Raw genomic sequence first — 20,422 nt, 5'->3', positions numbered from 1 at the left:
CCAATAAAGTGACATCTAATTTGAACTTGCTGCATGTAGGTTTGTTTTGCACACCATATTTTGAATGTTATGCTCATATTCAATATATTTGCAATTCAATTATTAGTAAAGGGGTTTCCCTTTAAATTAACTTTTAGTATGATGTAGAGAGATATTCTGAGACAAACTGCAATTGGTTTTCATTTTTTACTATTTTTGGTTTTTGAGTTATCTAGCTTTTTATTTGGTAGCTCTTCAGTTTGCAATCTGGTTGCTAGGATCCAAATAATCCTAACAACAATGCATTTATTTGATTAAGATACTGGGATATGAATAGGAAAGGGTCTCAAAAGAAAGATGAGTAGCAATAACAATAAAATTGTAGCTTTACAGAACATATGTTTTCAGATGGGGTCAGTGACCCCAATTTGAAAGCTAAAGCTAGAAAGAATCAGAAGAAGAATGCAAATAATGCCAATTGAAAAGTTGTTTAGAAATAGCCATTCTATAACATACTAAAGTTAACTCAAAGGTGAAAACCCCCTTTAAATTTATGGCTATAATGGACTTATATGATATTTTGTTTCTGTATTCACCTTTGACACACAATATTGTAATTGGACAATGAGGCTCAATTTAGTGCAACATTTTGGTGCATGTTGGATCAAGCTATTTTGTTGTGATTAGGGAAATTGCTGAAAAGTGATAACATTTGTGTATTTAATGAAGAGGGGTGTTGCCTTGCAGCTTAATAACTTAAATTGTAAATATACAGCTAGCAAGATTAGCAGCAACATTATCACAGCATTAGAGGGCTGCTTTATGAAAAATTGAACTGGAAGTCCTGGCCTATTGAGTGAACTGATTTATAAATAGGATATTTTTAAGGGCCACCCAGGTTTTCAGTAAAGCCCAAACTGAAAGTTTTGATACATTTGGAGTAGCTATTTTATTTGGTTATTGCACAGTATCTTCGTAATTGGGTTAAGTTAACATCTGAGCTGTGCTTAGTTATTTGTATCATTTACAAGCATGAATGGTACTGCACATTTGTGACTCACTAATTGACACAGAATATGCCGGGACACAGTGCTTGTTTAAGTTGGCAAGTTTGGTGGTTTAAGTGGACTGAAAGGCTTTTCCATTTTTCTATAAAAATACCTATTCAAAATAACAATCAAAAATCTACCTGGCAATACTGACTAAAAAGTCCCCTGCTCTTTATTTTCAGTGAGCATGCAAACAACAGTGATACACACAGCATTGTGCAGTTTTGATTCGGTATCCTGTATACACCACCAGGCTCCCTGCAGTGGAACCTGTCAAGCAGAGCCTTGTAACCCACTTTCAGTACCGGATCCTATTGTTGCTCTGCAAAAGTGGGTACACTAGAGCGGGGGCATTCACTCACATCTTCCTGCAGGTGGCAGATAGATCACTAGACCTCTGGCTTCCCTATGTTTTGCTCTATTTCTATATCATTCGAACAGTGCCAGAGAACACCATGGATTAAGCTGTGGTACTATAAAACAGGGTTCTTCATGCCTTCCCATCTCCATCATTCCCTCACATGTGCTGTGCTTCTTGGATAAAATTACATACACATGGAGTCCCGTGCAAGCTGCGGGGCAGGGGAAGGTGGATGTAAGTGCTGGAGAAAGTGCTTCCAAAAGCACTCTCTTGATCCACCAGGCTGAGAATAGGCCCAAAGAATGTAAAGTACCATGCCTGCAAGCAGTCCCTATAAAGAAAATATAACAGAGAGAAAAAAAAGTGAAAGGCAGGCGTAAGAGTTTAATTTCTACAAGTTATTAAATAAACAGACACTGAATAAAACAAAGAAGGTAAAGGTATACAATCTATTATTCCGAATGCTTGAGATATGGGATTTTCCATAATTTGGGTCACCATACCTTAAGTTTTGCTTGTTTTATTATTACAGAGAAAAGGAAACGTATCATATCCTAAGGTTTAAGAAGTTTCCAGTTTCTGTAATTTAGATCTAAATAAGCTTCTGTCACTCTTTACTGCAAGTTGGAGTGATATCACCCCGTTTAATGGCGTAATGAATTTTCTGTTGTTGTTACAGCCTTATGTATGGCACATTATTGTTTGCTTTTTCTTGATCATTCTAATGCATAATAAAAGTCAGAAACCTCATGCTGTAAAGGTAACTAACAAGCCACTGTTTTTTTTAGCATAATATTACTACAACATTGCTATTGTCATCTAAATCTGAATTAGTGAAATGCCTGGGTCTGCACTTTGTATTCTAGAGACACTGTAAGGACCAACTGTAAATGGGTTTGCAGCCTTTGCTTTCATGTGGACTGGGGATAATTACTTGATTCATACACAATGGACTGCAAAAAAGAATGTAACTCTCAGAGAAGCAATGTAAAATGTATGTTGCAGTAGAGACATCTAGTGTTCAAATGTAAGAAAACAATAGAAAAGACCTATTACTTTCGTATGACTGGACATCTCCAGTGCAACAGACTTAAAACCTTTTAATCTGATGATGCAAGATATCTAAGAACTTAATGTAGATTTTATAGGGTAAAACATTTTTCACAGTATGACATTTTTGAATCTCAAACTCCCCACCATGGGGACCACCAGACTATGGGGTCTGCCCCTAAAACATGACAACTATCTATACACTGGGCACCATGACCCAGTTACAAACAATATAACAGGGGTCATGTATTATTTGCAGGACAGGGGGCAATCAACCATGGTTTTTGCCCCTTGTGCCCAGCCATGAATATAGAATTGCTGCAAGTTTTCTGCACTTCAAATTGGAGATATACCTAAGGGCTCACACACTTCCATCTGGGTATATTTAACTCATTTTAGCCTTTTAACATGTATCTTCAATGCAGCTTATTAACATGAACATAATTATAACATTACAATTCTCTGGTAGCATTTATGTGTCTTGTTTGAAAACAATCTACTATCAAGTTAATGATTACATTTATTAAGATGTGTATTTTTTTATCATATTGCTGAAAATTACACAGTTATTTACACCACCTTAGACTTTGTTTAACCCATATAATTAATTTCTGGAATTAAAGGTGATGTCAAAAACTGTAAAAAGCTGCAGCACTGAATGCTGTCTTATAAGGGTTTTTCCAAACTAAAACCTGTTGTCTGTCAGAATTTCACACTTGGTTACACATTTGCATACATTTATTACACAGCTTTATAAATACGCTTCTAGACTCCCTCACTCTTAATTTAGTCAGTATTAATATAACAGTGCAGTTATGAGATATAAAGTCCCTTCATTCACTTTACCTGTGCTCGACTTTTCTCAGATCTCCACATTGGGATCCGTGAACCCTTTTTTCCCTTCATTTACAAGCACTGGCTTCTCTGTCCGAGTGTGCCACACCAGAATCTATAAAAAACAAACAAAAAACAAACATTAATAATTTACTGGCCTTAAATATTATATTTCATAACTGAATGACGACTATAACGTAAACGAACCAGATCCACCCTAGTGTGACCCATTTTTTAAAGCCTTTTGCCTATATTTGAATGGCTGCCAGTATTTATGAAAGCATTTATGGTGCAAACACACATTTGGGTAGCCATCCTTCACCTCACCTGAAAGCATTACATTATACAACTAGTTATTCAGCCAGTTAGCACACTCTACCTCTACTTCTGTAATGTGCTGTTGGGTTTTATGACAGTGACTGCTATAAGGTCTTTATAATTAATGTCTGTGTCTCATGCTTACACATTCCTCCAGGTTTCTGATGTAAGTTTAAGCAAGGAAATTATAAGGTACGTCTGTATAACAAATTGGAGAATTAATAAATAGAAGTCTCTAGAAGCTAGCAGCACCGCATATGTGCAAATTGAGCTATATTGTAATGCAAAATGTTTGCAGGTGCCATTAACTCTTACTTTTGTAACATATGGGGAAATTCAAAAAGAATTTGGTTCACAATTGGAGTAAAATGTTTGCACCAGAATATCATCAGATGACAGTCACAATCACCTGAATCCAATTTTTTTTTACCGCACCCTATGCCAAAAACTGGAACAAAAAAACTAAAACTCACTAAGGGACCCATTACTTCAGGGAAAGCCACTTGAGATGAAGTAATAGAGTATAAAAGAGGTTATCAAACAACTTTATTCCCTTCTTGCTATCATTGTCTGACTGCATTTGAATTTCAGCCAAGTTTAAAAATAAAACCACAGAAATAACCTTTCATAATTGATTACTTCTCTAAGTATATATAAAAAATACAAAAACTACACAAAACATTGTAGATGGTGAAAGGGGCCAGAGTAGTGACTGGGGCTGTAAAGCATGTCTGGTTTCTTTATACAAAAATACTTAACCAGACATAATTGTTGTAAATAGTGATGGACAAATAAATTTGGCAGACACGAATTCAATGCAAATTCCCACGTTTCGCCGCATACGAATTAATTTGCGAAACTGCGGCAACAATAGTCACACGCATAAAAATTGTCGCTTGCGTTAAAAATTTAGAATTTTTCGGCGAAACAAAATGGCACAGATTTGCCCATCACTAGACAATTCAAAGTGGTTCATTTGGACACACAGGCTGATTCTTTGGCTTATATACTTATATGCTGTAGCTTGTTTCCTACTGACAGCAAAGAAAGGATCATTTAAATATATTTAAATATATACCTGGAATACATTTCAAGCAACGATAACTCACAGTGCATTACATTCTAAGTACAGTACCGTTCCAGTATACATTCATTAAAGGAGCGTAACATTTAAGGGGCGTAACTATATGTTACTGGGCTCCACAGGAAATTAATTTTAGGGCCCCCAACATATCCAGAGGTTGTCCTGTTTTACCAATATATGTTTAAATTATCTTTATTTGGGCCTCATGGGGCCTCCTGTACCTCCTGGACCCCCCTGCAGCTGCAGGATCTGCTTTCTCTATAGTTACTCCCCAGAGCACTATACAATACATATGTCTGCATGAGCAAAATAAATTGAATTTATCCTGAAAATACATTCTGTGTATTCTGTCTGTGTGGGCTGGCCTGAAGCCAGATTAACAGACCTGGTGGAAAAGCAGCATTATTTCAAGGATTAAACAAAGATAACAGAAAGGGATAACAACAGGTTGCGGGTCGGGCGGTTTTGTGCTGACCTCCGCATATGCCCATCCAGCTGCAACCTAATCAAACCCAGGGGTGGAGAACATTTATACTTTCGAGCTTGCTCGACCCTGTCCCTTCTGTGACATCAGAAAGGGTTGGGTGCGGGTGTATAAATACAAGCACCTGCCAGTTAAGGTCAAGTGCGGGTTCCACACGGCCGGGTTAGGGTCAGGTGCACATAACTAGTGGGAGGATAAGTGCTCTCAAACTATGGCCTAGGGTGTTTGAAAACCCTCAGCCCAATTTTCCCATGTTTTATGGTATAGCACTATGAAGACATAGTATAGATGGCTGTTTTTTCATTTTTATATTGGAGTTCCTTTTCCAGTAGAATTTGTAGTAATGTGGGAATTTCAGGTGATTTCCACTTTGTTGCAATTAAAGCTTAGCTCACACAGACAAAATGGTGCCTAACAGTATGATATGTGTTAGGGCTATTTGGAGGTATCTGTCCAGGATAATCAATTCAGACTGCTTAATTTGTACTTAATGAAAATTATATGAATAATCTAACTTGCAGGGGTGTAGTGCCCCTTTAAAAAATGTCAATGTCTTTAAAATTATTGCTAAACTTAATTGAAGAAGAAAGTGTTGTTTATCCCTTTCTGTTATCTTGATCTAATCCTTGAAACAATGCTGCTTCTCCTCCAGGTCTGTTAATCAGCTAGCTTCTGGTAGATTCTTCAAATAGTCAGAACAAGGAATGCAAAGAATATAAACAGGCAAACCGAAACATCCAGTTCATTAACTGAAAAAACCCAATCTGAAGCATCTTCAATTGGCCTTGGGTGGGGGCGAGGATTCCTTCCTGACTCCAAGATTCCAATCGGACCAGTCACTGAATGAACTTTCAGAGCTAATTTCACCCTGTAATTTCTCCTCTGTTAAAAAGCTATACAACCCTTTCTAATGAATCTGTCAGTAGAGTTTGACAAATGTACAGCTCTCTGTGTAAGAAACCCTTTTTGAAAATTAAGATGGAACCTCCTTTCTGAATGGATGTTATTGTGTCTGCTATTGTGTCTGCTGGAAAAATCAACTGTTGAATAAAGCATCAGAAAATGTATTGTCTGGTCCTATTTATACATAATAAGTATATCCTCTCTTATACACATCTTCTTCAACTTGGCCAACCTTTCCTCATAACAGAGGCTTTTCTTTCAATTAAGCAGTTTAGTTGCTCTTCTTTGGACTTTCTCTATTTCAGAAATATCCTTTTTTCAGATTTATACATATTTTCTCAAGTGTGGAATCTCAAATTTGACAAACTTTCCCCAAGACCAAAATTTGCCCGCCACAAATTTTGGTTTATTAACTTTGTAAATATGTAAATTTTTCAAGCTTACCTATGTATTTTGCTGCCAAAGAAAATTTGCCAATTCCAGACAGGCAAGCTAGCATTATAAAGATACATCAGCCTCTTCAACATCTCTTATTATCATATCCTGCATGCATCATTACTTTATGGTGTTATTTAAATAGTGTTTAATCCTTCATTATTATTGGTATGCTTAGATCAGTGATCCCCAACCAGTGGCCAATTTTGAATTCCTGACTTTAAGGCAATTTTTAGTTGCACAAAATCCATGTGTACTGACAAACAGAGGCTCCTGTAGACTGCAAGTCAACATGGGGGTACCAATTGCCCATCACATTTCATATTTTGCACCCCTAGGGACTTTTTGCATGATTATGTTGCGCTCCAACTTTTTTTTAACTTAGCTCACAGGTAAAAAAAGGTTGGGGGACCCCTGGCTTAGATGAAGAGATAATTAGCATTTTAGTAAGAATGCCCCAAAGACTTTACCGTACAGGTCGTTACGCTGAAAGTAAACTCTGCTGAAATGAGCATTCACTGCAGCTTATAGTCAATGTTAGATACTAAGCCCTGCTCAATAGAGATAATGGATGAGGACTCATTCTTCCCTCTGCAACAGCCTTAACATGATTTCTGGACTAGGTTCCAATGATGATCTAGTTATTCCTACCTTAGTGCAATTGTCAGCTTTGGGTTCCAGGTCATTTAGAGTCACAAGCTCTCTCAACAAGCTGCTTTCTTGATAACCTCCTTTAACCCCTCTTAATTTAAAATAAGCCTGTGGCCGTTGAAGGATGAGACGAAGATTAATAGCAAAGCCAGCCATGTCTATGGCGAACGGTCTATGTGGGTCAAACACAGTCTTCCATCCAAAAACTTTTCCAGCTGCATTAACTTTTGGAGATTCGTATCGCAGACCTCCTACAAAAGCCACGGGCCACACTGATACCTTCCGTGAATTTCTCATCTAGAGACAAAACATCTGATTAGAATTAAAACAATATTCTAGCTCTTCAATTCAATCAGTGCAAATGTACACCCCAAAAGGTTGAATAATGTTCAATACAGGTCAACAGTTCCCATGCTGTGGTGCTCTGTCACTTACAATTGGGGCTGGTCCAAGTCGACTGGGTGCCCTAGGCAACCCAGCTGGCCACCTCGCTCCCACCACCCCTGTGTGTGTGCATGTGTGTGATGCGCATGCGCCATCACTTCAAGCAGGTAGTCACGGTTACACAGAGGAGATCGCCAGAGGGGAGAGCAAAGCAGCAAAGGGGAAAGGAGAGGGGCAGATGGGGAGAAAGGGGAGCAAACAAAGACTAGGGGTAGGCTGAAGAGCCTTTAACAGGTAGCTACCCAGTGCCGCCCTATTATTGTGCCCTAGGCAGGTGCCTCTTCTGCCTACTCCTAGTTCCAGCCCTGCTTACAGTGTGTGTAAGGAAAGCTATTTGTTAATGGTCCTGCTTCCATGAGAGACAACTAGCAGCCAGTTTAAGCAGATTATTGCCCTTAATACTGGCAGAAACCCACCTCTCCAGGCTACTCTGCTGATAATGATCACCCTTTGAAGTGTCCCAACGTATTCCCCTGTACCTTAGATTGCACACACAGTCAATAACATAACCTTTCAATCAACCACACAACCACATACTGCCTAGGAATCTTGTCATATTCCTCTTTTCAAACACGAAAACACATATTCAGTCTCTTATTATTTCCTGCTTTGACTACTGCAACTTACTCCTTGCAGGCATTACAACATATCACCTTTCACAGTTCCAATTTTCTAAAGGCTGATGCCAGACTCATTCATCTATCTCATCACTCCCCATTAACTGCTTCCCTATGCATATCTCTTCACTGGCTCCTATTCTCTTTTAGAATACTATTTATATGACTAACACTCACAATCAAGGCTCTTAACACTGAAACCCTTCCCACGCAACCTGTGCTCTGCTTCTGACATTCTACACTCATACCATTCCCAACTGCAAGACTTCGTTTTGCCTTCTGCCTGTCTCTGGAGCTCTCTCCCTTTAGCTATCCCACCCCCTCCTTCCAAACACTTTGTTTAGGGAAGTATATTCAACATATCTTAATTGAGCAGACATTAACTTATCATAAATCACCAATTGTTTTCATATTCCTTATGTTTCAAATGTACCCTAACACTTTAGATTGTAAGCTCTTCTGAGTAGGGTCCTCTGATTCTATTTTTACTCTAACCCGTGTGGTAATGTAAGACTGTTCTAAATTAATGTAAATCACTTGGTAACTTGCTGGTGCTATATAAATAAATGATGACAATGAAGTACTAGAGCTGGATAGAAATGTAAGACCCTTTTAATCTTGTTTTTTAATTATGTAGAAATGGCGGCTAGAATGAACAAGACCCATTTAATACTAACACAGACAAAAGTGCCTTTTATGGCCTCCTAATGGAGTAACTGCACCTCTATCATTGTGAGGTAGAGACTGAAACTGCATTGGCTTAAAATTTCTGTGCAAGGTGTGGAATGCAGTTAAACCAGTTGCAAGGGAACCCTTTTCTCAATATCAGTCATATGGAACAAAAAGCATAACTGTATATTAGCAATAGATGTGCAGTGTGAAAAGAAACTAGTGGCCATTTTGGAAACTAACTAGGAGCCACATGCTCTGTTTCTATGCAGTTTGAGAGAGCACACATTTAAAGTATTGAAGTGCTGGTTCTAAGTAGCTACATGATGGGGGACAGCTGTCCATTGTGGTGCATGTGGATGAGTGATATACCACCAGTGCAGTATTCTAAACTCTGTGTCTGCTTAATCAAATTCCTAATAGCGTACCCAAATAGGGATTTTATGCCAGTTTAAAATGATTACAGAGCTCTAATAAGTGCTTTGAATGTGAAAAGGAGAAAATTTAATCTGCACAATCTTCTGTGTTAATGAATTATTTATGAGGGTTTTTACTATTTAATTGCCATTGATGAACTCTACTATTGATGAATGTTTTATATCTGGCTGGCCAGCTACTGTTTTTAATTTATGTAATTTATTAAACATTGATGGACTCAAAGGTATAGAGTTTTGTTAGTGTTCTAATCCATGTCTGGGTATCACCAGTAGGCTTCCTGGTAGTTCTCAGAACCTAAGGATTTGAATCACTAATACCTTTTTTAAAAACATTCAAACACATCATACTGTCAACATAGGGCCCCATGTGTATGTTGGTTTGCTGTTGTCAGTCTGACATTTATAAAATCCTGCAAATTAGCCATTCCTTCAGGCAAAAAAGCCCCTGAAAATCGCTTCTCAAGAATTAAAATAACTGTACATAGGGTGCCATTTTGGTGAGATTACAACAGTTCAGCTCATATAATAAGGCATTGTCACTTGGGCAATAAAGTGTCCTGTGTGTCATCATAAGTTTTATATTGATTTCTTGAAAACAATTTCTAAAAATTAAGCATCTATGGGATCAATGAAAGAGGATTACTTATGAGAAATTGTGTCTAAAATTTGCATTATCATATTACAATTACTGTAAAAGGCGAATGATGTGCATAAATAATGTGTTTGCTAATTGATTCAACCTAAATTGCAAAAATTCCAAGGTGGTAACCCTGCTACATGATGACCTGACTGTAGGCAAAAGGACTAAGTGATCTTACATACAGGCAGTGACTTTTCTATGTGCGCCACTGCATGGGGAAGAGGAGTTAATAGAGTCCATTCTTTCAACGGTCCCTGTAACCACATAACTTTCCCTGAGCTACCAAATACAGGTGTATGCGGCATGGAAAGTGCATATAACAGACACCACATGGGAACCCAGCATTACTGGGTTTATGCATATGATGGTTTGTACACTTTGGAGTTAAAATGTTGGCACCCAAAAGATGGCACTTTGGTTAATGTGAAATACCAAATCAATTTCTCCATACAAATTATACAACTTATGCAAAGTTGAACATTGGGGTTCTGATCATAATATACTGGGCACATGAATTAATGTATACAGTGCTAATAATCTAAAAGAGTAGTTCTTATACTTGAACGTAATTATTTATTTTGTATGGTACTTGAATTATAAGCATTCTTCTTCTACTTTTTTAGTTTAGAAATGAAAAATGCTGTTTGTTTGTCTGGGTCCCTGAACTTGGCAAATAGAAATTAGATCAACTGTGAACATTCAGTTTTATTTGTGTTCTTTTTTTTACTTGTTTACATTTTTTTTGCAGCCCTCTCTTTTTCACCTTCCAGTCTGACTTAAAGGAACAGTGTTTCTGAAGCAAACACAGCACGGGGCAACACTGCATTATATTTTTATTACTTTAAAACACTTTCATTTTTTGATGTTACTGTTCCTTTAACTGCTGGAAGCTGGTTGCTAGGATGATTAAGCTTAAGCAACCAGATAGTATTTCAAATTTCAAGGCTGAGTGTTTCAGGAAAACATTTAAAAAAAAAAAAAATCATACACTGAATGTAAAAATGCCGATTGTAGATATAGTAGAGCAGACAACAACACATTTAGGCGGTTATATACTAAGGGGCAGATTTATCAAAGGTCGAGGTGAATTTTCGAATGAAAAAAATTCGAATTTCAAGCTATTTTTTTGTGTATTTCAACTAGGGAATAGTCCAAATTCGATTTGTACTGTCTCTTTAAAAAATCGACTTCGACCATTCTCCATCTAAAACCTGCCGACTTGCTGTTTTAGCCTATGGGGGACCTCCTAGAACCTACTTGGAGTCAATTGGTGGACTTGGAAAAATTTGTTTCCTTTGGGAAAAACTCTGAATTGAATTTGATTGAATGCGCTCTATTCATTCGATTCCAGCGATTTGAATTCGGCTGAATATGGACCTATTAGATCCAAAAACTTTGACTTAATTTCGGTTAGTCTTTTTGAATTCAAATTTCGAAGTTTTTTCAATTTGAAAATTGACCTTTGGTAAATATGCCCCTAAAACTTGAGTTTATCTCGACTTTATTGAATTACTGGATTATCCAGTGCAGATCACAAAGTCAACAAACAACTTCAGGGACATCTGCAATTGACTTCTACATGACTTTGGCAGGTTTGAGATGGAATATTTTTAGCAGTTTTGGGGTATAATAAACCTCTAAAAATTCGAGTTTTCCACTTTACAAACTCTACCAGATAAATTTGAGGTTTAATAAATGAGTCCCTAAAAGTTATTTTAAGGTGAATTACCCCTATTTTGCATTCTATATTATTCTTTAGGTTACTTTAGTATCACTCTACAAATCTTCTAGCTGTAATTGCAATAGCTTTTCGGAAAGAATGACCAAACCTGAATGTGGCATTAAGTGCTATAAGTGCTATACCCACACATATTCCACACACTGCCCAGGTATATGAAACCCTAGCAACCAACAAGGTGCTTTTAAAAGGTAACAGTAAATGCTACCTGTTGTTGCTATCGGTAACTGCACAAGTCTGATTTAGCAACAATGGGTGATGTACTTTTAACTTTTAAGTCATACAGTATGTCCGCACACATCTTGTAACACATAGCAACCAGTCAGAGATGTGTTTTCACATCTCTGATTGGTGGCTATGATGAGTTAATATATGTCATAAATATAGTAACCAATAAGTGAATGCTACCTACTGATTGCTAGTTGCTATACACAACTATAACACTTTTTTACATTACCCTAATGAGAGATGCAGGTACATGAGCCTACCATGGTCCAGAGAGTGGTAATAAGCAATACTCTTGTTTAAAAGATGACCACTTATAAATGTTGAGCATTTGCTTCATAAAACACCTCAATGTTCATTTTACAGTATAGTTTAGCAAACAAACGTTTTATGAAGCACCAGGCATTTACAAAAAGGTGAAAATATAAAAATTAAATAGCCGAAGGAGAAAAATGGTAGATGAGCTGGAGTAAAAAACAATCACAATTTAGAATAGCTTTGAGGGCTAGATAATAAGAATTTATGAGATCTTCTGAAGGAGTGTTGAATAACTACAAGAGAGACAAAGTGAATTCCACAGGTGGGGTGCAGCCCTGGATGAAACCTTGAAGACATGAATAAAGAGTGTAAGAAAGATGAGTACAGCAGAGAGAAAGAAATGAAAACAAGGAAACTGTACAGCTGGCATCATCCTGGATTTGCTTTGTATTATGGTGTTAAAGTTACTGGGCCCCACAACAATATTAGGGATGCACCGAATCCACTATTTTGCATTCAGCCGAACTCCCGAATCCTTAGCGAAAGATTAGACTGAATATCGAATCAACCCCTTATTTGCATACGCAAATTAGGGGGGGGGAGGGGAAAACATATTTTAATTCCTTGTTTCGTGACAAAAAATCACGCAATTTCCCTCCCTGCCCCAAATTTGAATATGCAAATTAGTTTTCGGCTTCGGTTCAGCCAGGCAGAAGGATTCGGCTGAATCTGAATCCTGCTGAAAAAGGCAGAATCCTGGCCGAATCCTGGATTCGGTGAATCCCTAAACAATATATCTTTTTTTATACAAAATAACTAATGAAAACCTTTCATCTCATACACCAGTCCAGATGAAAAATACAAGCAGTGTAATTGATACGCAGGAACTTGTCTAACAATACTTGTGGCGTAACTATAGAAGAAGCAGAACCCGCAGTCGCTGGGGGACCTGGGGAACAGGGGGGCCTGGACTGTGGGTTCTATTTTCTCTATAGCTAATAAGAAACCCCCTCCTCCCCAGCTGCTCTCTTACTGGCTAGGAAGGGGGACGCAAGTCGGGTTGGGACATGGGCAGAGTCGGGCAGGGCATGGGTGGGGTGGAGGTGTGACGTGGGCAGAGCATGAGGAAGGGGGTCGGAGTGCGCCAGGCCCCTCTGAAGATTTTTTGCAGGGGGACCCCGGCGCACTCTAGTTACACCACTGAATGATACCCAGCTCTAGTACTGCCTGCTAAGGTAGTTAGAGGTTAAGATTATCCCTCCATACTCACCTCCTCGAACAAGTCAAGGCTGTATGTGTTATCATCATCAGCAAAATAAACAACCCCTGGTAAGCTGTTGTTTCTATTGAAGGTCTCCCTGAGCCAGCGCAGGGCCAGATTCCTTTGCATTGTTCCACGAGGTATACGTGGGTCACGCGTATCACCTCTTAGTTTGTAATTACGTGGTGTCTCTACATTGAGATGCGTATAGTTGAGGCCAGAATCCTGAAGCAATCTGGTGACTAGAGGAGTGCGTCTTTGGGAATCCTCCACCAGGATCCAGTGCAGGTTGGGTACATGCAGTAAGGTGTTGGATAGGCGTGTCAGCTCGGCTTTCTGCACTGGTCTGCTGTATGTTGGGGTAATGACATGGATAATAGGCAGATTCCCCATCCATGGTGGGGGCCGTGTATACACATATTCTGTCCTCACAACCTCTACAATATCCCGGTCAGAGGAACAATATTCCCTGGAATCAGAGCCTTGGCTCCCATCCCTCCGACCCTCACTCCCGTCTTCTGTAATGAATAAAGTAGAGTCAGGGTTATGCCTAGTGTGAGAAATGACATTCTTATAACCAGGGAAGTTACTTTTTATGATAAGCCACAGAGACAGATGAATATTTCACTGTTCATTCTACACTGTTAATATGTAGTTGGATGATTTTATTTCCTAATGGCTATTCTTTGCCAAAATTATTAGTATCAAACTGTTATAAAAACGTTCGCCAACTGTCTAATTATATTTGCTGTAATTTACTCAAAAGTGTTTTTTTCCTGATTTCACCCAGAAAAAAAGAGCATGCAGCTGAACAAACTGCATTACATATTTGTGGCTCTATCAGCCATATAATACTATTCCATTAGCATGCCAGAGAGTCATGCAATTCCTCTTCAAATCACTGCCGGATTCATTCACTGTTACAACAAGACAGAGAATTGCATGGGTTTGTTTCCGTAACCATTTACCCCCTCCTGAAAGAATCATGTGAGCAAACTATAAAGGACAATTAAAGTTTCATCAATGAGGGGTTCCAATATAATATTATATTATACAGTAATTGGGGTTCTAATATAATATTATATTATACAGTAATTGCTAACTTCAGATCTCGAATTTCTCTTTGCTTCAGCCTAAAGTCAAAGCCCTGCAATAAAGGAAAGGTTGGTGGCTACAATATTTTACAGTAATGAATAGGAATCAGGGACAAATATTTGGTTAAGTATGGGGAAAGAAATGCTAAACTTTAAAGGAACAATTCAGTGTAAAAATAAAAACTGAATAAATAGATGGGCTGTGCAAAATAAAAAAAATTCTAATATAGTTTGTTAGGCAAAATGTAATGTATAAAGGCTGGAGTGACTGGGTGTCTAATATAATAGCCAGAATCCAACTTCCTGCTTTTCAGCTCTCTTGAGTTAGTCAGCGACTTGAAGGGGGACCACATGGGACATAACTGTTCATTGAGTTTGCAATGATCTTCAGCATTCAGCTCAGATTCAAAAGCAATAGTTCTGGCCCATGTGGCCCCCCTCCTGTCACTGATTGGTTACTGACTGGTTACCCTGGAGAGAGCTGAAAAGCAGGAAGTAGTGTTTTGTATATCCAGTCACTCCAGCCTTTATACATTACACAACTAATTATATTAGAAACATTTTTTATTTTGCACAGCCTATTCATATACCCAGTTTTTATTTTTATACTGAACAATTAATTTAATGTTTGTAAGGGTAAATGGGTGAATATGGAGTTTACAATTATTTGGCATGATTGTAGTTATATTGGTTTTGTGAATACAAGGCAAATATCAAAACAGAAAAACATGAATGGGGTTTCAAGCAATAGGTAGTATGTATCTGTTTTTGCTATAAACAAAAACAGTTAAAAAAAGATAGAACCGACATGGATAATGTAAGAGTTTAATGAGTCAGTTAACCAAGGACTTTTAACTTCCTGCCTGAATGTCAAACCCTACTATATTTTTCAGACTTTTCCTGTATTTTTTTTACTTTATTTTCTTTATAGGACAATAATTTTCAATTGTTTCTTTTCCCTTTCTTTGCATCGTTAACCTTATTCTTTGGGATAAATTTGAGTTGACATGTTATGCTTGTTAAATTCTCTTATGTATAAAACAAGATATCTATCTTATTGACAACATGCATCAATGCTCCTAGTTCACTTGCTGTATGTACGTAGGCTAAAGAACATAAATAAAATACAAGGCAAGCTGGTGGGTATGAGTAATGTTGAAGTTGTGGTCAGTGATATAGGATTGAGCCACAGACTGATGATGTATAAAGTACATGGCAGTGGCATGATGGGATTGTGAAGGCTGATGGGAGTAGGGTTGCAGAGTCTCCTCACCCTTGTGTGCAGTGAGCAGCGGGGACAGAGTGCTGTGGTGCCACACTGTGATGAGTAAAGTCCAGGGCAGAACGATCAGCACAATAGCCAGAATGTCCCTTCTTTTCAGCATCTCCAGGGTGGGCTGACCCCAGTGCTCCTCATTACCTGAGGAGAACACCCCGATAGCACAGAGAACAGCAAAGCAGACAGGAGAGAGATCAGTATACAGACAAAGAGGTGCAGGAGACACAAAACAGCTCATACAATCACCTCTTACCAGTGATTATAACCCACCCATTGCAGCAGGTTGGGGATCCCAGGAGCTGCCCCAAAGAAAAGGGAGGTCAAAGAGATTCTGGGCCAAAGCCCCTCACTTCCCAGGACCTTGTGAAGTCTTGGAGGGAGGAAAACCTGTGAGGAAAAAAAAGATACAAAAATGAACACTAGATGGAGGTAGTGATACAAAGAGGACTACCATACTTTTTTTTTAGACTACCAATGAAAACATCCCTTCTAACACAGCATAAAATCTTTTCTTTTATGTATAAATCCTCTTTTCATGCGGTCTCATCTTAAACCATGTTGCTTAATAGTCCTCTAAGCCACTCTGTGCTGATGATTCATATCACTTAGATTGTATAAAACAGATTGTAAGCTCAAAGGGGCAAGGTGTGTACTTTTCACAGTAGAACTGCATATCCTTCCCTGTTTTATAAATAAAGTTATAAAGACATACTGTATCTTACATGCAATCCTTATTATTTCTAAAAACATATTCCTCAAGAGCACACAATGTGGGGAAGACTGTCAAAATGAAGAGCAGTCATGGCCAAATGACTGCATCAAGAACATTTAATTATGCATTCTGGAGCTGCATATTTCAATATTCTAAAATTGTGGTTGTTGTCCTGCTAGGATTGTTCTTGGTATATTGTCATACTGGTGCTAAATATCCCTCAACTAATGCTACCAATTGAGGTCATATTATTGCACTGATCCCTGGAAACCAAACTAGGCAGACTGCAAGGTTCTGTAATAATAACAAACTGCACAGCATGATAACCAAATGCTAGTGCTGGAACCTTCTGCATGTACTGTACAGTGCAGCCTGTCAAACTCACCCACAATATTCAGTTTGGTCTTATACAACAGAAAATCTTACTTTCATGAGCTTTTTTTTTATCAGATGGCCATTCCTTATCTCTAAGTGTAACTCAGATTGTGGGCATCGAAATTTATTGTTTCTTTTGCACAAACAAATTGGATTTGTCTGAATGGTGTTCTTCCTGTATCTTTCCACCGTGCCTATGAATATTTTCTTTCATTATATGCACACAACTGCAAACGCTAAACAGCAACATCACTTCTCCTGTTGAACAGAAGTTTTTACACTCTGTTGGTGATTTGTATAATTGTACCAAAATTTTCTGCTGAGCTGTACAAAAGGGGACTAATAAACATAAACAGAAATTCGCCCTGTTTTTTTTTACAATTGCTCATTGCATAATTATTAATTGTATAAAAGGTGAAACATAAATGTATTCTCCCCTTATTAACCCATTCGGTGCCAATTATTTTGAGTCAATCGTAGGCAATATATGGTGGGTAAATTTACCAGTGCCTATACACAATACCTACAAGAACACCAAGGGGCATATTTATCAAGGGTCAAATTTCAAATTGAAAAAACTTCGAAATTCTAATTCAAAAAGACCAACTGAAATTAAGTCGAAGTTTTTTTTGGTCGAATAGGTCCGTATTCTGCCGAATTCGAATCGTATGAATCAAAGGAATAGCGCATTCATTCCAATTAGATTCTACGTTTTTCCCCAAAAAAATTTACATTTTTCAAAGTCCAACAATTGACTCCAAATAGGTTCTAGGAGATCCCCCATAGGCTAAAACAGCAATTTGGCAGGTTTTAGTTGGTGAATGGTGGAAGTTGAATTTTTAAAGAGACAGTACATGATACATTTCGAAATTTTTTCCAAATTCAAATTGAATTTGTACTATTCCATAGTCGAAGTACAAAAAAAAACTCGAAATTCAAATTTTTTTTCATTCGAAAATTCACCTCAACCTTTGATAAATCTGCCCCAGAGAGATGGATATGGATCTGTTGAAATGGGAGAATGTATGGTGATCTTACTGACTTCTCTATTGTACGTTACATTCTCAATGATTATTTGTCTTCTTCCTTCGACTCGTCACTGACCCCATCTAAAAACAAATGCTCTGTAAGGCTACACATTTATTGTTATTTCTACTTTTTATTACTCATCTTTCTATTCAGGCATCTCCTATTCATAGTCCAGTCTCCTATTCAAATCCATGCATGGTTGCTATGGTAATTTGGACCATAGCAACCAGATTGCTAAAACTGCAAAGTGGAAAGTTGCTGAATAAAAAGCTAAATAACTCAAAGACCGCTAATGTTAAAATATCCCAGAATATCTCAGAATATCACTGTCAACATCATACTTAAAGTTAATTTAAATGTGAACAACCCCTTTAAGTGTAAAATTAGATTAACACAAGTCAAGAAGTCCCTAGTCCAAACCTTCTTTAATCTCATTTAAGGCATAGATGCAAAACATTTTCAGGTCCACATTTGCCACATCAAATTAGCTATATGTACTGTAACCATGAATCTGTAAAACCTTAAAAGATATTTGGTGGATTCACTGAAACTATAAATAAGGTAGGGGAGTTTGTATTAAATCCTACTGATATGACCTTTACGGTGTTAGACACCAAGACAGATGTTTGAAGGGCAACATAAATAACATTGTAACATAGTAAGTTAGGTTATAAAAAGACACACATCAATCAAGTTAAACCTTAAATCTGTATATAACCTGCCTAACTGCTAGTTGATCCAGAGGAAGGCAAAAAACCCCATTTGAAGCCTCTCCAATTTGCATCAGATGGGGAAAAATTCCTTCCTGACTCCAAAATGGCAATTGGACTAGTCCCTGGATCAACTTATACTATGAGCTATCTTCCATAACCCTGTATTCCCCTTACTTGCTAAAAGTCCATCCAAACCCTTCTTAAAGTGATCTACTTTATCAGCCAGTACGACTGATTCAGGGAGAGAATTCCACATGTTCACAGCTCTCACTGTAAAAAAAAAAACCCTTTAGAATATTTAGAGGGAACCTCCTTTTTTCTAATTGTTAGCTGGAAAGACCTACTGTTAAATAAAGCGATAGAGTGGTTATTGTATGAACCCCTTATATATTTATACATAGTTATCATATCCCCCTTAAAGGAGAACTAAACCCCCACGGCCAAAAGTCCAAACTGGCCCCCCCTCCCGGCCTCCCCCCTGCACAGAGTTACCCCAGAAGATGTAGAGTCAGCGCAGCGGAGCTCACAGGCTCCATCTTCCAGCGCTTCGGTATTCTTCGGGTCTTCTTCCTTCCCTTCAGCAATATACTTCACTTTCGGCGCATGTGCAGTTGTCATGAACCGGAAGATTGCTCTAACTGCGCACGTGCCAATACGGCGCTCCCTTTAGGAAGACTACCGGATTGAAAAAGATGGGGCCCATGGTCTCCGCTGACTCTGCATGTGTGGTCAGTATTTCTAGAGGGGACACAATTCTGCGGTAACACTGTGCAGGGGGAGGCAGGAAGGGGGGGCAGTGGGGACTTTTGGCCATGGGGGGGTTTAGTTCTCCTTTAAGCGCCGTGAACAATCCTTCTCTAATTCAATAATGTCCTGTTTGAGCAAAGGAGACCAAAACTGTATTGCATATTTTAGATGGGGCCTTACCAGTATTCTGTACAGTGGCAGAATAAAGCCCTCCTCCCAGGAATCTATGCCCTTTTAATACAGTTCAAGACCGTATTTGCCCTTGATGCCGCTTGCTTGCTACAGCTGAGTTTATTAACTACAAGGACTCCAAGGTCCTTTTCCATTATGGATTTGCCTAGTGCAGTCCCATTAAGGGTATACGTAGCCTGCATATTTTTTACATCCCAGGTGCATGACTTTACATTAATCAACATTAAATCTCATCTGCCACTTAGCTGCCTGGATTGCCAGTTTGTCAAGATCCTGCTGCAAGGATGTCACACCCTGGATGGAATTAATTGGGCTGGATAGTTTTGTGTCAACTGCAAACACTGATACATTACTTCAATACAATACGCTCCCCTAAGTCATTAATGAACAAGTTAAATAAAAGTGGACCCAATAAAGACCCCTCATGGACCTCACTAAGAACCTTACTCCAAGTATAAAATGTACCATTAATAACCACCCTCTGTACCCGATCCTGTAGCCAGTTCCCTATCCATGTGCAAACGACCTCATTAAGCCCAATTTATTTAAGCTAAATAAGCTGAACGACAACTGGCAGGGAACTAAAGATGCATCTCATTATACTTGTACTGTTGGGCATTTACACTGGAAGATGATAAGAGTAAAGATAATAAGAGGATTATATATCAGTTTGCAATTTGCATGTAGTAAACATTATTTGGGCAAGTGTGGCAAACCCAAACCCCACCCGCAAAGGAACTGCTTGCTTACTCTGTCACTGTAAAGTTTTAAGTGTGTGTCTTGGTTCTCACATTGACAACCAATCATATTATATGTCTGAAAATGTTTAAGGTTTATGATCAAG

The 20,422-nt window shown here is 38.3% G+C and overlaps 1 protein-coding gene across 2 annotated transcripts in view; it reads right to left on the bottom strand.

Moving 5' to 3' along the window:
- Positions 1–1,189: 1,189 nt before the first annotated feature.
- The window catches only part of b3gat1.L (beta-1,3-glucuronyltransferase 1 L homeolog), a 54,865-nt gene continuing 35,632 nt past the window's right edge, over positions 1,190–20,422 (bottom strand). The window contains exons 2-7 of one of the 2 annotated variants that reach the window (XM_041569165.1): positions 16,064–16,197; positions 15,805–15,951; positions 13,447–13,955; positions 7,149–7,445; positions 3,286–3,388; positions 1,190–1,720 (exon numbers count right to left, since the gene is read on the bottom strand). In XM_041569165.1, coding sequence (XP_041425099.1) covers positions 3,302–3,388; positions 7,149–7,445; positions 13,447–13,955; positions 15,805–15,916 — 1,005 coding nt within the window. In that variant the 5' untranslated portion in view covers positions 15,917–15,951; positions 16,064–16,197 and the 3' untranslated portion in view covers positions 1,190–1,720; positions 3,286–3,301. The remainder of the gene's footprint in view (positions 1,721–3,285; positions 3,389–7,148; positions 7,446–13,446; positions 13,956–15,804; positions 15,952–16,063; positions 16,198–20,422) is intronic. The other variant, XM_041569164.1, reaches the window with a different exon arrangement.

This window comes from Xenopus laevis, chromosome 7L (assembly GCF_017654675.1).
Source record: "Xenopus laevis strain J_2021 chromosome 7L, Xenopus_laevis_v10.1, whole genome shotgun sequence".
In the NCBI taxonomy this organism is placed as follows: Eukaryota; Metazoa; Chordata; class Amphibia; order Anura; family Pipidae; genus Xenopus; species Xenopus laevis.
The sequence above is the reverse complement of the archived record's forward strand: the minus strand, read 5'-3'. Positions and strand labels throughout refer to the sequence as shown.